We start from the raw sequence: 15,563 nt of genomic DNA on the forward strand, positions 1-15,563 counted from the left end.
CTGACTAAGCAGTATAATACTGTTGTTGTTGTCTGCCATATTTAATACAGATACTTTTCTTGCTCTGTTTTCTCCTGTGACATTCTCTTGCATGCTTTCAAATGAGGCCAGAATTATCTGGGGATGTGTAATGCACATGAGATTCTGTTTTGAGGGGAGCTTTTATGAGAGAATTCAGGTGAAAACTAACTGCCTTTTTTTGATGTGTCCAGAACATCAACCAGGTGGTATTTGTTGGAAATTTCTTGAGGATTAATACTATCGCCATGCGACTTTTGGCATATGCTTTGGATTACTGGTCCAAGGGGCAGTTGAAAGCCCTTTTTTCAGAACATGAGGTAAGTTGCCTATTTCTTGTAATACAATGTATATACATGAAGGGCATGCAGCTCATGCTCCAATGCAGCAGCGATGATGTGGGCGGTTGTACCTCCTTTTTATCTTTCTATTGTAAGAGGTGGGGCATAAGACTTGTGTTTTAAACGTTTAATTGTGGTTTGGGTGAAAGTTTACAGAGACAGTAGTTTCCCATTCAACAGCTTTCAGCCTGTTGTGTTTCGTGACAATGCCCTCAGTGTGACAGCACCCATCCCACTTCCTCCCTGGGTTCCCTATTTCCATCTACCTGTCTTGCCTCTTCTTGACCCCCTGAACTTGGCTTTAGGGCAGATGCTGCCCTTTTGCTCTCAGATGGTTGCTTCTCATGGCTGTTAGGTTCACTGTTGTGTAGATTGGTAAGCCTTGTCCTTTTTATAATTTTGTTGGACTTTTTTTCTCCTACTCCGTCCCAAGATCTCTTAATGTGATCGTATGCAATTTTGAAGGGGAAAACTTACATTTACTTATATATTTTTGATGCCATTGTTCATTTCTAACCACTTTGTATATTTTCTGCATTAACACTTAACTCTTTGGGTTTTCGTTTTTTGATTTTGCTTTACCTGTATTGATTGAGTTCACATGCCAGTTAATTTAGTTGTGTATTTTGAAATGTAAGTAGAAATATAGTTCCAGGAATTAGAACCACACTACATGGGGACTTAGCATGTAGACAGATGAGAAACAATAAACTGAAAAGAATCATTGAATCGCTTGACTTGATTTTCTTTCTTAGAGCAGGGCCCAAGCATTCTTTCTCATCTCCCCTTACGTTCCCTGGCTGCTGGGCAGTTCACATATATTGGAGGATTTTAGATAGTATTAGATAGCTTTTAGATAGTATTGTCACGGATCATTTTCAGAATTGCACGTGCTGCATGTATGAAGGTTTTTCTCAAAATTGGAGGGAAAATTCCACTTTCAATTTCTTTTTGCTGTGCATTTTCTGAAGTCTCTATTCAGTACTAAGCTTTTTTTGCAGCAGTGTCTTTTTTTGTAAGTTAAAAAAAGGCTCAGAAACTGCGTAGCAGAACATGTTCCTCACCACTTCAACAGTATTCTCATGTATACATCAGTGCCGATGACACACTTCAAGTTGTGCAACCACCCTGCCCCTCCTCCTCTCCAATTGTTCCTTCATTAGCATTAGCCCACTGCCCCGGAAGCTTTCTTTCACATAGCTGTTGCCAGCTTGCATGGTACAGACACGTAATATAGTACACATCTTGCCTTTTTTGCAATCTTTGACCTATTTTGTCCTTTTTGTAGAATGAAAAAGAAACCCTATTTAATCTTATTTTGAATATAATTATTAGTAATTTAATGTAACTTAAATAACTCTTGCTTAATTTCTACTGCTAGTCAAGCCATTTCCTAGTGGGACATGGAGATTAATTTCTTAGGCTTCACTCCCCCTCTTTTAACCGATAGCTTCCTAACAGCCATTAACACTTTATGGAATTCTGTGCTTATACTTTCCCACTTGGATTCTTTTAGGCTCTGTGAGTCTGGTGTTTTTTTCCTGCCTTCACACTAAAGGCGCTTCACTTTATGTATAGGTTTTTCTCAAGCCTTTTTCTACCATCTTCTCAAACCTCTTCTATCTCAGCACTTCAGAGCTTGTAACAAGTCTTTATCTTTTACTTCAGTAAGTTCTAAGTCTTCAGTGGAACTCAGTATGATGGTTAACTTTTTTACTTATTTTGTTTGAAAAGATAAAACGTATACAACAAAATGTAAAATGTACAGCCTTGACCTGTATGCTCTATGATTGGGTAGGTCGAACTTTGTTGTATCTTGTTCAGCTGTTACTAGTTTCTAGCCTCTTGTCACAACACAGAGTAAAGTGGCCACAAAATAGTGGCATTCAGGGGAGCCTTTAGCCTCTATTGTTTGGCCACATGCTTATTGGTAAGCTTTTCTGGAAAGAGGAACTGTACCCAAGTTCTTTATATTGGAGAGACCATTAGTTTTTATCTAACCCCAACAAGAAGTCTCTCCGGGTGTGCCTCTGTCCATTCTCAGCCCTCTTATACCTGATCTCATACTTTGAAGACCTTGATATGGGCCTCATTGTGGATTCGTCTCTGATTCCTGCTGGCATTTTCTTCTGTCATTGGCTGCTTGCTGTCCTTTTGGTGGAGGTGTTTGCGCTTGCTTGGTTGTATTGACCTCAGTGAGAGGTGGTGTGTCATTTCTTCTCTAGCTGCTGCTTCTCTCTCATGCTTGAGTAACTCGTTCCTCAGACTTATTTGTTCTGTGCGTTCCCTGCCCCCAACACATTATCCCCTCCTCAACTACCTGTCCTGATCCTCACACCTGCTCTAGCGTCAGCCAGCCAGTTCCAACTAGGTACAGCTGACTCTCTTGGGTATCCTAAACCTTCCACAGCCTGTGTGGGAAAAATTCCCCATCTTTGCATCTCTCGCTCCAATGTCTCTGTTCTCTGGTGGTGACACTTATCTAAGCCTCCTACCCATTGTCAGCTCCCTCTTGAAGTGAGTCTTGAAATCAACTCCACCTCCAGTCCAGTCAGGTCCTTCACCCTCTGCAACCTGTCCCTGCTGGCTTCTCTTGCTTCGTTGGATTCCATGAGCAATCTCACTTTGATTCTATCGTAATCTGGAAATGTTCCAGGTCTCTGTTGGTTCCCATGTCCTCGTTCTCCAGGACATAGCCAAAGCATCATCTCTTCCCAGAGGTAGCGGGGTTGCTGCCAACCTCTAGTTTGCCTTGCTCTGTGTCTTCTACATCCAAGTCCCTATCTCAGCCTGGGTGCCCCCGGTTTCCTAGCCAGAAGCTGGCCTTGTGAGAGCTCAGGGATCAAGTAGAATGTTAGCTTTCACACTACTAATCATAGAATTCACTTACCCATGTCTACAGAGAGTGGCTCTTATTTTTAGTGTGTCTATTTTTTCCCCCCAGGGTTACTTTGGAGCAGTTGGCGCACTCCTTGAGCTGTTGAAGATCCCCTGATCGTTACCTGGGGAGGGCTTTCTGGAACCTTCCACACTGTTATCTGTGGACTTATGTTTGCTGAGACATTCATTTTTGTGATTGCACACTAACTGAATCAAATCAAGACGGACAAGTGTATTTTTCTAAGTCATCAAGATGATTCAGTCAAAACTAGTCACCAGTAAGGATGTATTAAAAAAAAAAAAAAGAACAAATGACCCATGTCCATCACAGTGAGGACTGGCTGACTTGGGTCTCGCTAAAGAATAGCCCACCCAGACGTGCCGGTCGTTTCCACATCTCAGCAGCACACACTGGAGACACCAGGCCAGAGCTGGTCTGGGTGCCTTCAGCTGCTGGTAGGGGTGGGGGTGGTGGTGGTGGGGGGCTCCCTGTTTGAACTGGCTACAAGTACAGCAGCCTTCGTTCTAATCTAATGACAGTTGTGTTACGCTGGCCTTGGAGATCAGTACTTGTGTGCATTCTGCCTTTGTGTCAAAGTATTGAAAAAAGTGTTTCATTCCAAATTTCTGCAAAGTTCATTGACCAGGGTAATTGTCTAACTGAAGAAGCTTTGCAATGAAGCAACTTTTGGAAGGACAGTTGGTTCCAGGTTGTCCTGGGAAAGGCCTGTTTGGAAAGACCAGGCTTCTTCCCAGGGCATAAATAGGCAGGGGACAGGGCAGGGCTGCCTGCTTCATGCATGAAAACCACCAGTAGGAAAAACATGCTGGACGTGTGCCTAAAGACAAGAAGGGCTGTCTGTACAGGGAACTGTGGAGAGCCCACCTATTTCAGGCTGAGTACACACGTGGACTTCAGATGTTTGGAGATTGAACACTGGTGAGCAGGTTGACTGTTCTTGAGGGAGCCCAACCTGGTTTCCCCGTGGACTTCCTCAGTGTCCAGGGCCTCCAGCTCTTGCCGAAATTATCTAGCAGGCTGGTATGGTGGGCTGCCCATGCTGAGCAACGCTGGAGAAGATCCGAGGCTTCACGATGGAACCTGGGTGTAGGGCTTTACTTGGAAGCTTTATTGATGCTGTGTAAAATCATTTAAAGTCCTTGGAGATAATGTAACTTAAGTATCTTACGTTAGTTGGTGCCTGCATCAATATTGTAGGCAGGGAAAGGCCTAGGTAAACTGGCCTTTAGTCTTGAAGGGAAAGCCAAGGTTCTGTTGTGCAGCCTGTGGGGGTGGGGAAGCATGCTGGCCCCTCAGACTGACAGGGACCTAGAAAATGGCTGGCTCTCTGCCTGGATCCTTGGTTCTTGCTTGTACTAGGCTCATGTGGTAGTTACGGGAGTTGCAGAGGTACATACCTGGGGCCTGAGTTGAGGGTGAAAGCCAGACTGGCAAGGTTGCCTCCTGGAGTGGGATGGGATGGGGGCTCTTGACGTGTCTATGGGTTGGGAGTGCTGCTGAGGCAGGGCTTCAGTGGAAATTAGCTGTGGGTGGTCATTGGAGCGGTCCTAGGGCCTCAGCGATGGTCTTCTTACAGCTGCACCCCTTTCAGCTCCCCAGGCCCCCACTGGATCTGCCCTGTCCCCTCAGTGCTGCCTCCTCCCCTTTGACTGTTCCAGCTGAGCTCCTGGTGGTCCCAGGACTCCCCATTCTGAGCTCCAGTCCCTCGTGCCCCAGGATGACTAGATGGAACACCCCCCACCCCCCCAGCAGATGGCAATCTTGCTTTTCAGAATAAGTAGAAGCCAGGAGTGCTCACGCAGACCTGTCCCTCTGCCACCCCCCCCCACCTTTTTCAGGGTTGGGGAGGGCGGCCTCTGCTGAAGCTCTTGCTAGTCACTGCTGTACTTAGCGGATGGTGTAACAGGTGCTTGATGTAGATCAGTTCATTCAACCTTTGTAGCAATCCAACAGGAAGGACTGTCAAATTTGCCCCATATCTGATAAAACTGGCTGAACTGGACTTGAACCACAAGCATCATCTGATTTCAGACACCAGAACAACTCTTCAGCTTGATGTTAACTTCCAATCTCCACTGACCCACCACTTCCTTCTCTTGAATGGCTGTCTGTTTCTTCACTTCCCACTTTATTCCCAGCCCACTCTTACACTAGGATAGGGCAGTCCTTAGGGAATCCCGTTAGTAAATTTAATGGTCATTTCATGAGCTGAGCTTCCTCAGTTAAGCACAGCAGGACCGCCAGTTCTTAGAGACAGAAACTGCCCAGGCTTAGTCCCGGCCGCCTGCAGCCCTGCCTTCTCACTATGCGCACTTTCCAAGGCCATCTGGGCATATGCCAGGCGCGCACAGAAGCTGCCGCTGGCAGTCTTCTCCCACCCCCTCGGCTTGAGATGCATGTCAGTGGAATTCCCAGACATCCTACCACCAGGTTTAAGCCACTATTGTGGCTGTGCCTTCCGCCTTCCAGTCATGCCCCTACACTGCCCTCATTATAGAGGCAGTGAGCCCAGTGAGGGTCCTGTGGTCTTATTCCAGGTGCAGAAGGTAGGGGCAGATGGCCAGAAGTGAACAAAATGAAGAGTGGTCAGAGGGGGACTTTTTGAGTGGTTCAGGAACAGGAGTGGGGGTGGGTGGGTAGATTTCTGCAGGTCAGCAGGGAAGGGGACAGTCAAGTGGCAGACCACAGGAAGTTACCCTGAAGCAGAACTGTAGAGGTCTAAGGGATGAGTGGCGGTCAGAACAGCAATAGCTAATGGAGAATTTAGGGTGATGGGTTATTTCTTAAGCAGATAAGAAATGGTCTTGGAGTTCATGGCTGGAGTGTTGGGGTGGGGAGTTCTCAAGATGTGTGGTTGCTTAGGGATCAAGCTCCTGCTTCAAAAACTAAGGCTACACCTGGAGCCACGGCAGACCACCTGGCTGTGCTCCTGAGCTCTGCACCTACCCTCTACCCCCTCCCCCCCCAATCCTGCCCCTCGTGGCTGCTCACAGCCCAAGCCAAGCCCCTGACACCCAGGAGCAGTCCACAGGTTTCTCCATCACGCTCACCTGTGACTAACCCCCAGCTGTTGGGTTAGACCTCACTCGGTTTGTAGGCATCAAGGGTGAGTGACCAGGGCATGTGCTCAACATAAAGTATTTTTAAAATCTCTATTTACATTTGTTTACATCAATTACATGCATGTTGGTTTTTAACAAGAATGATTAGAAAAAATGCATTAGAATTTTAAAATAGCAATTAAATATACAAAAATATAGCTTATAAAATGGCAAATGTTTAAAAATATTCTGCTGCAGAATTCTTAGTGTACAAACACGTCTATGAAATCTGAGCGTCAGCATTTCATAAACCTTTTTTGAAAGGGTGATAGAATTTCTAGTGACTCCCAGAGGGGGGGAAGCTACAAGACTAAAGTGAACCCCTTGGCAATAATGTGTCAAGTGACCCCGGGATGAGAGTCCAGCATTTTCTTGGAAGACCGCTACCACCAGGAGGAACGTTTAACACTGGCCACATCTGTACCCCTGGCCTAGCCAGGCTTTGTAGAAGGGGCAGGTGAGTGATGTACAGCTGCTCAAAATGGTTGGCCGGGTTGATGCTGGGGACCCAGAGAGTCATCAAAAAGCGTCTTGTGACACAGGCTAGGTTCACGCCCCTGCAATCTAGCTGTTCAAAAGCATCACAAAAGTTGGGACTGGATCCAAAAGTGGAATAAAAACGGCATCATTCTGGGTTCCAAAGCTGAATTGGAAAATTTTAACTGCATAAGCCTTTCTCTTCCTGATCGTCCCTTCCACTCGGCCCACGGCAGATGGGAACCTTACTCTTACATAATAAAAGCTGCTGTAAAGCCCACCAACATGTACCAGTCTCCTTTATTCATATTCCTAACAATGAAAGTAAGGCGAAGCAAGGCCAGAGTCTGTAGGTGACAGGATGGAGGGGTGCACACAACTTCTAAGCTTCTAGGGTGGGGACCAAGAAGTACTTCTGATCCAGGTGGCAGATGTATCAAGTGGGTGGACCTCTTAAAAACAGGCTTGGCTTGTATGAGGCTGGGGAGGCTCGAGTCTAAGGCCCTTTCTGTAATGAGCTACTTGAAAGAAGCAGCTTATATTTAACTCATCTGCAGGGGCAGAAATGAGCCCCTTAACTGTGGGTGTAGTTGATTCCAACTCCACTGGACATTATTGACATGCCCCAGTGGATTCCTAAAACCTGCTACAATGTCTGAGAAGCTGTGGGCTCAAACCACTCCTTTGGTTAGTTGAAATTGTTAATCACTGTACCTTAAGTAATGGGATAATGTCAAGTGGAAATGATGGGCCAAGGGAGGAGGGTTACAGGAAGCATCTTGAAAGTTTATGTACCAAGAATGAGGGAGAGGCAAACGTACAAACTGGACAGATGGAGGCCTCCCTGTGTTTCACTCTGGAGATTCAGCAGCTGAAGTGTGCCCATGAAACAAGAACTCTTACCTCAAAAAACATGGGTGTTCACCAGAGACCACATTGCAACCCAAGCATGGCTGGTGGCTCTCGGCCAATCCTGGCCAGGGTGGGGATGCCTTGCAGCTTGTTAGGGACCTTCAAAGGCAGCTAAACTCTTGGAGAGTGGCCTGCTCTTCACAAACTGCTTGTGCCAGGCCAGTGTAAGGATGGAGGGGCTGCAATGTCTGGCTTAGTGTATTGCAATCCTGCATACATACATATATACCTTGTCCCCAAACTGACTACAAACATCAATTCTTGGTTCACTTTTTAGATACTCTGACATTGGGGGATGATTCTCTTATGAATATGAATGGTCCCTTGCCTCTGGTTCACAGTAAAAGACAAATCCCGATTGTAGTTTGTATATATGAGTGACCAGTTCCAAAGGATACACGAGAAATGGAAGAGACCCTGTGCTTGCTGTGGGCAGATATGCAAGAACCCTCCCAACTACTGGATGTGTAGAGTGGGGGACACCTCTATCTGTCAGGGGCATACGTGATATAAAACCAGAAGGTGGCAGTTATTCCTGACTGTGGCCCAGAGTTGGCCATGGGTTGAACTGAGCCCCAAGTCACTCTAGATGGACTTGATCGGTTGGGCATTGGGGGAAAAAAAGATCATTTGTCAAGATTTGTCCAGAAAAAGGAATGAGGCAGTGATGGCACACCCCACCCTCCTTATTTGCACCCCTGAACCCAGATTTTCTAAAGAGGTTATGTCATGCCCCCTCTGGTCTCTTCTGTCACTTTTCTCCCCAACTGGACCTCTACCAGGCATAGACCTAATCAAATCACACTGGTAAAGAAAAGCAACTAATGAGAATTAGGGTCTTCTGCCTATTCTGCTACGGACGGATCTGGTTGGGCTTGTTTCCTGTTCCTAAAGTCAACCAAGAAGTGCTTTGGCACTGGAGATGGTGGGTTTCAGGTGGGGATGAATGAGGGTCCACTCAGCATGTTAGTGCCATCCCATCGTTGAGCCTCAAACCCCCTTAAGAGAAAGTGCAACTAGTGGCCCAAGCAGACCAGTGTATCGATACAGAAACAACAGGTGCTCATTAGCTACACACCCACACATGCAGAAAGGCTGACCCACTATCAGGTCTGAGTCTAAGCCAGGAGTATACAGGATCCCTAACTCCTTTAGTGAGCACCCTGATGAAGGTCCAAGGTTATTCACAAAAACCTGATTTGATTCAGAAAGGCTGTAAACCTGGCTGGCTTCGTACTCATCGATGCAGATGCACAGGAGCGTCCTGAAGAGGATCTGAAGTGGGGCACTGAGTGGTGGGACCCAGAGTGATGCACCAGGCGAGGGCTGGCAGCACAGCACAACCACTTGCCGGGGTGGGGGAATGTGCCACATTGGACTTCTCCAACAGCTGGCCTCAGCTGTTCCTCTGGTCTAGGGCTTCCCATCTGGCACAACAATTTGCCATTAGCTTGTGGCGGCGAAATGGGGGAATCTGTTTCTCCCTACAGATTACAGGGTCCTGGTAAAAGGACAGGAAACTAGTGAAAGTGCCATCTACGAACGCTCAGCCGAAGGCATTTACAGTACTGACCTCTAGAGGTCCTCTGAGGACTAAAACTGCGTTCTTATCAGAGTCCCGGGATGAAGAGGGCGTGTATCCAGAGGCCATTCAACCCACGGAAAACCATGGGTGTTGGCCATGAATGAGGCGGTCCCGAAGCAAGCCTGTTTCTGACAATGGTCACTGAAAACATGTCACTGAAAACGGTGTGTTTCGCAGCATTTGACTCTATTGTACTACAAACAGAGAACACAGACGGGGAAAGGAGGGGAATACAAAGAGTTCTTTTCATGGATGCCAAACAGGCTAAGGCTTTCATACGAAAGGGTTCCACACTTCCCTGCTTAGGAGGCAGTCCAAATAGCATACCATGCACAGCTCATACAGAGCAAACCGCCAACTCCAACCAACAGGAGCTGTAACTTTCCAGGCTGGAGTCTGCCCAGCATGCTCCTAGGCCAGTGGGGATTTTCCTCCTCTGACCTCAGCCACCTGAGCCAAGGTCAAGTTCCCTCTCCACTTAAAGATGGCAGAGGTTGAATTCCAAAAAAATAACAAAATTTCTGGAGACATGCAGCAAAGCTCCCTCCTTTCCCACAGACCAAGTTGACCCCTTTCCCATTTGTGAGGTGGAGCAGGGCTGGGAAGCAGTTGACCAGGGGCTGAGGCAGGCGCTCCTGTGGCAGGGCAGGATGGAGAGCAGGGCTGTGGACAGGAACTTTCTAGCTGACCCACTGCCACTTCACACAGCTAATATACACAAACTTCATGAATCCTAAGGGACTCTGAGTCACATCTAGAAAAGTTGGACAGAAAAAGCCAAAGAGCAGCATGCATCTCTCCTATAAAGACACATATTAGTTATCAAAAGTCCAAACACTGACTGGGTACCACCAGAGGGTGAACAGCCCGGCGGGAGGTTCCTGAAAGTATTTACAATTTCAAGTGGATTTTAGAATTATGGTGGGATCTGACTTAGGATGCTTTAAAATTTTTTTTTTGGGGAATCTAGAGTACAGGATGGAGGGGGGCTGTCAGTACCCGCAACCTTGTTTCAGAAAGATTACCCTTCCCAGTGGGCTTCCAGGGCAGCAGCTCCCCTGGAACTAGCACTCTGGCTCCGGCAGAGTCACACAGGGACTGCGGAGGATCCGAACCACCTCCCGCTGGGGCTCCTGAAAGGTGGCTTGAGCAGGGTGCCTCAACAGTGAGTGGAGGCTTGGAAATGACAGGTGGAAACAGCTTTGCAGCATCAAATGCTCTCAGCTAAGATGATCTGAAAGCAGGTGTTGCGAACCTGACGGAAGGAACTGGGTCACGGGCCTTGCACAATGGCCCTAGTGAAGGAACTAAATGAAGAGCCTCGTTGGCACTGCCCACCAACCATGGGTGCGCGGTCCTACTTTGGATGAGGTACTGCTGGTGTGTGCGGCGCACGGACTACTGGGGGTTGCTGCTGCGAAGACATGCATAGCCTGCATAGAAGCTCAGCTGTGTGTCCCAAAGACCTGTCCTCAATTCCCTTTCCTCACACTGGTTTACCATCCCTTCTACTCGGTAAAGGTTCAGCATGACGGGTCTGGGAGACTGTGACGAAGGTGGTGGAGACCCTCAGGAGCTTCCTGAACCCCGCCCACAGCCACGACCACTCCTCTTCTGGCACGGGGTAGTGTCAGAGTGCTTTGGTTGTCACAAGACCCAGACGTGTGGCTTTCCAGCTTGGCTGGCCCAAGAGTTCTTCATGAGGCAGAGGAAGTGGCAGCTGGTGCCTCAGGTAGAGCAGTCACCCCAGAGCCCGCTGGCGTTTCTCCTGGCTCCACGCGGACGGTGTCTCCTGTAACAGTCTGATCCTGGTGGTGAGCTATACAATGTTCTCTGCCCCAGGGAGGGGCCCCTGAGGGGGTCCACGGACCTGCTTACTGTGCAGCTGGGCCAGCTGGAGAACGGGCATGTTGCACAACGGACACACTTTCCGCACCTCCAGCCACTTAATAAGGCACCTGCAGAGTAAGACACCACAGGAGGAAGGCGTTAGCCCCATGCTCACGGCGGCCCTTGCCCACTGCTCAGCTGTTGGGTGTACACTGAGCGCATCTGCCACCCAGAGCCAGCGTGCTGCTGTGGCCAGCCAAAGCGCTCAGCAGCCTGGCTGTGTGGTCCTGAGGAGCGGGACCGTTAGGTGCAGGAGGCATCCTATGCTCTGGAGGAACCAGAGCTCCCCATCTTCCAGAGGTGACACTAAGAAGCCATAGCCAGCAGAGCATGTCACACCCTCAGCCCTGGCCAACGTCCCAAAGAAGGGTGAGTACCTTTGAAGAGGGGTGGGGAGTGGGAGAAACGACTACTCTGAATAGAAATACGAAGCAATTCAGAAGGCAGGATGCTGGCAGATCCCTTCAGAGGTCTAGAAGGGGGAGGAACCCATCCCACATAACCATGTACATCTGGATTTCATTTATTTTGATAGAACTATGGCTTTGACTAAGACCATTTTAGATGGAAACTCTCACTGGAAAGTTCCAGCTAAATGGCTATTAATAACCTGGATTCCAGAGAGGTGTGGGTTGGTCTGGCTCTCTGTCCACAGCCTTGCTGTGGTGGTCATGTTACATCAACCTCATCCTTCCTAACAGCACGTACACATAACCTGCTTCTCCCCACTTTCTGCATTGCAGACCAACTGCCAAGTTAACAAGCTCATCTGCACTGCCCCAAAGGCACAGAGGAAGGGACCAGGGTACCTCAGGCCCCATGGCACAACTCCCCAGCAATACTCACTTTCTGTGGAAGGCGTGCTTACACGGACAAATCCCAAGCTCATCTCGAGGCTTGAAGTCTTCGAGACACACTGCACAGAGCTGAAAGACAAAGTCACTCGTGAGGGAATGTGTTTGCTAAGTACTGTCCTCGCCTACAGAGTAAGAGTGCAGGCCACTAAGGAGACTTGAGCACACCTCCATCAGCTCTCTAGGGAGACACAGGGCTCTGAGGACCATTGTCCTCTGAAGCAGTCTTAAGCTCATCCTACCATATATCCTACATGGTGGACAGAAGACAGACAGCAAGAGGCAGCTTCCTTTACCCAGAACACCTGGAGAGTGCTTTGGCTCGCTCTCACCTAGTCAACGGTCCACAGTGTGAAGAGAGACTGCACTTGCTCCAGCAGCACAGCCCCTGACTGGGGACCTGCACATGCTGGATTCAGGGGTCAGAGGGGGTTGCTGAGTCAACCCAGAGCAACCACTCCCCCTGCAGCCTCGTCTACAAAGGCAATGTTCTTCGAGCTTCCTGGGGTACCATGTGGAAGAGTATGCGAGGGTGGCTTGTGCTAGGGTCTTCTTTCGCCAGCTCTTGCACTGTGGGAACCACAGCTGGCCCTGCCTGAGGTAATCTGCTATTTTCAGCTCCTGAAGCCTCCCACTTTGTCCTGTTCATGGCTGTAATTTGTCACATAAAACACGTTATTCAAGAGCCACCGAAATACCGATGGGGTAATAGTGCTCTTTCCCTTCCCACCCTGGTGCTGAGTGCTAACCACCACTTCTTGGGCACATACCCCTGCACATGGATGCTTGCATGCTTGCATTCACCAGCTCACAGGTGAGCAAAAGGCAAACAGGAGCACCAGGAAGTAGCTATCCTGCCTGCAGCCAATCCGTGGAGCAGTGGATAGCCAGAATGTGGGCCCAAGTTAGTTGCACTGATGAGCTGGACCCCTTCTGTCTCCTGATCAATGCTGAACTCCTTCCTGCGATGTCTCTGTCCATCTTCAGCACCATTTCTTGCCCAGACAGCTGACCTGGATTGCCTGTCACTAGTTTCTTAACCTGTAATATGTAGCCCAGTTTTCTTAGACCACATGACGGTCTAGGCAGGGCCGATGGGTCTGGTGTTTAATGGCCATGACTATGGCTATTCATCTCCAGTGAGCTCTCAGGGGCATGTGTATACAGCAGACAGGATCTTCAAGGGAGGAAGATGGGTAACTGTTGTCTTGCCAGCTTCTGCAACACTGCCAAGACAGCAGGAGAGCAGGGCAGAAACCAGGATCGACGGCTAACCTTGGCTTAGACAGTCACTAGCTGTGGGATCCCTGCTATCAAGACACCTCTCAGAGGCCTTCATCTGTAAAAGAAGGACACTACTTCCCCTGTCCCCTTCCTAGGAGTGTCACTACCAGAATGGATGGGACAAAAGAAAATGCTGGCACTGGAAGGTAGAACAATAGAAATTACCCAGTCCCAACACAGAGAAGAAAACACCCCAAAGGAAAATGAACAGAGGCTCAAACACCATGGGCCCCCCCGCAACTCTAATGTTCACTGGAGTCTCAGGAGGAAGGATGTGATGGGGGGGCTGGTATGTGGGGGTGGAGGACAAAGGGGGAAAAAGAATGTGTTATTGCAGAGGGGGGAAAAAAAGGAAAAGATATACCATGCAAACATTAATCAAAAGAGAGCTGGAGTAGCTAAACTATACCAGATGAAGTGGATTTCGGCACAGAGAAAATTAGCAGGGATAACGAGGGAATATTACATATTGATATCTCTGCTGCTATGAAACCTTATACTTGGCACCATCCCTATTAAAAATAGGTACTCTACATATCTGCTCTGTAATGACCTTCACACATTTGACTTTTATGTGAGCTCATCCTCAAATATTCTATGAAGGTTGGTGTTTTTGATATATGATTAAAAATTGTTGAAATGCAAGAGCATTTTACTTCAACTTACCTCATGCAGATTTAGTTCTTTTACTTTTTCTTTTAATATAACCTGCAAGACAAAAATATGTGTGATTTAGCAAGTTTCTCATAATATTCACAATATTTTCTTTTGTGCACACAGTTCATTTTTGTTCATATTCAGTTAGTGGAAAGAATCTCTTTTACAGTTTGAGTGACAAAATATTCTCACTTAAAAAAAACAACAACACTTAAGCAAGGATGTAATATCCTCCTGAGAAGTAATTTTCAAATCTCTTTGATAATAGAAAAATGTAAGGAAAGGTGTTTCAATACGTCCATCTAGACTAAGTGAAACTAACCAAGGAAACCAAGTCAGTCATGAGCCAGTAAATGGAGAATTGGTTGCAGGGTCTGATGGGTCAGTAATGGATTAAACATGAAAAGCATACTCCATCGTGTGTTGTTAGTATATACACATCACTGTCCTCAGTAGATGGCACTGTTGGCGGAGCACAGGATGCAACGGTCTGTTCCTGTAAGATTTACACGTTCAGAAACCCTCTCTAGGGTGGCAGGCGATGAGTAGGGAGCGACTCACTGTCAGTGGGTTTCATCCTCAGTAAACTTTGGTTCTACCCATAGTTATGGTAATAGGCTTAAAATCCATCCAGGTGCTAGCCCTGGCATGATTCTGTAAAAACTGGACACCAGTTAAACCATTTCACTTGGTGATAAGTGACGCTGTTTAAAAAGATTCCTTGCCCTGCCCCAAAGAATATATTTAATTCAGTAGGGTGTGTGTCATCTTGAAGTGAAAAATCAAAAAGTGAAATCTGAAGGCAACCTCTCAAGTTTGGGAGTCTTACAGGCATCCTTCATGATTGGGCATCTTACCTGACATGATTTGGAGGGCAAATCACCTTTTCAGAAGTTATAATCAGAGGCGATCTTCCAGCTTCTTAGGGCTGTACTAAATTTCTATTTTGGTGTAGTTCAAAGCTCAAATTTACTATCTGTTTCCTGACCTGATTAACTCTCCTAGTCAGTGTGAGCCTGAAAATGACTACCAAGACCAATTTTACTTTCCAGGTAGTCTACATAGAGTCCTCTTGCAGGCTGTCAAGATTATGACTGAGAGGAATCGATTAAAGGATCTTCATGTGGCCTCCTCCCTGGGGCACGGACAACAGAAAAGTGGGTGAAGGGAGACGTCGGACAGTGCAAGATATGACAAAATAATAATTTATAAATTAGCAAGGGTTCATAAGGGGGAGGGAGCAGGGAGGGAGGGGAAAATGAGGAGCTGATGGCAGGGGCTTAAGTGGAGAGCAAATGTTTTGAGAATGATGAGGGCAATGAATGTACAAATGTGCTTTACACAATTGATGTATGTATGGATCGTGATAAAAGTTGCATGGGCCCCTAATAAAATGATTCAAAAAAAGAAAGAAAATAGTGTGACATCTTAAAAAAAAAAGATTATGACTGAGACAAGAAAGAACAACAAAAAGATTCATTTAGAAAAAGGTAAGATTCCATTCTGATTTGGAATCCTACATGGACCTACAGGGAAGCAAGA

The 15,563-nt window shown here is 47.3% G+C and overlaps 2 protein-coding genes across 4 annotated transcripts in view; one reads left to right on the forward strand and one right to left on the reverse strand.

Annotated features, from left to right (window-relative positions):
* The window catches only part of PANK2 (pantothenate kinase 2), a 31,167-nt gene extending 24,048 nt beyond the window's left edge, over positions 1–7,119 (forward strand). For all 3 annotated transcript variants that reach the window (XM_075563956.1, XM_075563952.1, XM_075563955.1), the window contains 2 exons: positions 213–338; positions 3,304–7,119. In XM_075563956.1, the coding sequence (XP_075420071.1) occupies positions 213–338; positions 3,304–3,354 (177 nt within the window). In that variant the 3' untranslated portion in view covers positions 3,355–7,119. The remainder of the gene's footprint in view (positions 1–212; positions 339–3,303) is intronic.
* Positions 6,426–15,563, reverse strand: part of RNF24 (ring finger protein 24) — an 82,323-nt gene continuing 73,185 nt past the window's right edge. The window contains exons 4-6 of the mRNA XM_075563957.1: positions 14,031–14,072; positions 12,073–12,152; positions 6,426–11,294 (exon numbers count right to left, since the gene is read on the reverse strand). Of these exons, the coding sequence (XP_075420072.1) occupies positions 11,156–11,294; positions 12,073–12,152; positions 14,031–14,072 (261 nt within the window). The 3' untranslated portion in view covers positions 6,426–11,155. The remainder of the gene's footprint in view (positions 11,295–12,072; positions 12,153–14,030; positions 14,073–15,563) is intronic.

This window comes from Tenrec ecaudatus, chromosome 12 (assembly GCF_050624435.1).
Source record: "Tenrec ecaudatus isolate mTenEca1 chromosome 12, mTenEca1.hap1, whole genome shotgun sequence".
In the NCBI taxonomy this organism is placed as follows: domain Eukaryota; kingdom Metazoa; phylum Chordata; class Mammalia; order Afrosoricida; family Tenrecidae; genus Tenrec; species Tenrec ecaudatus.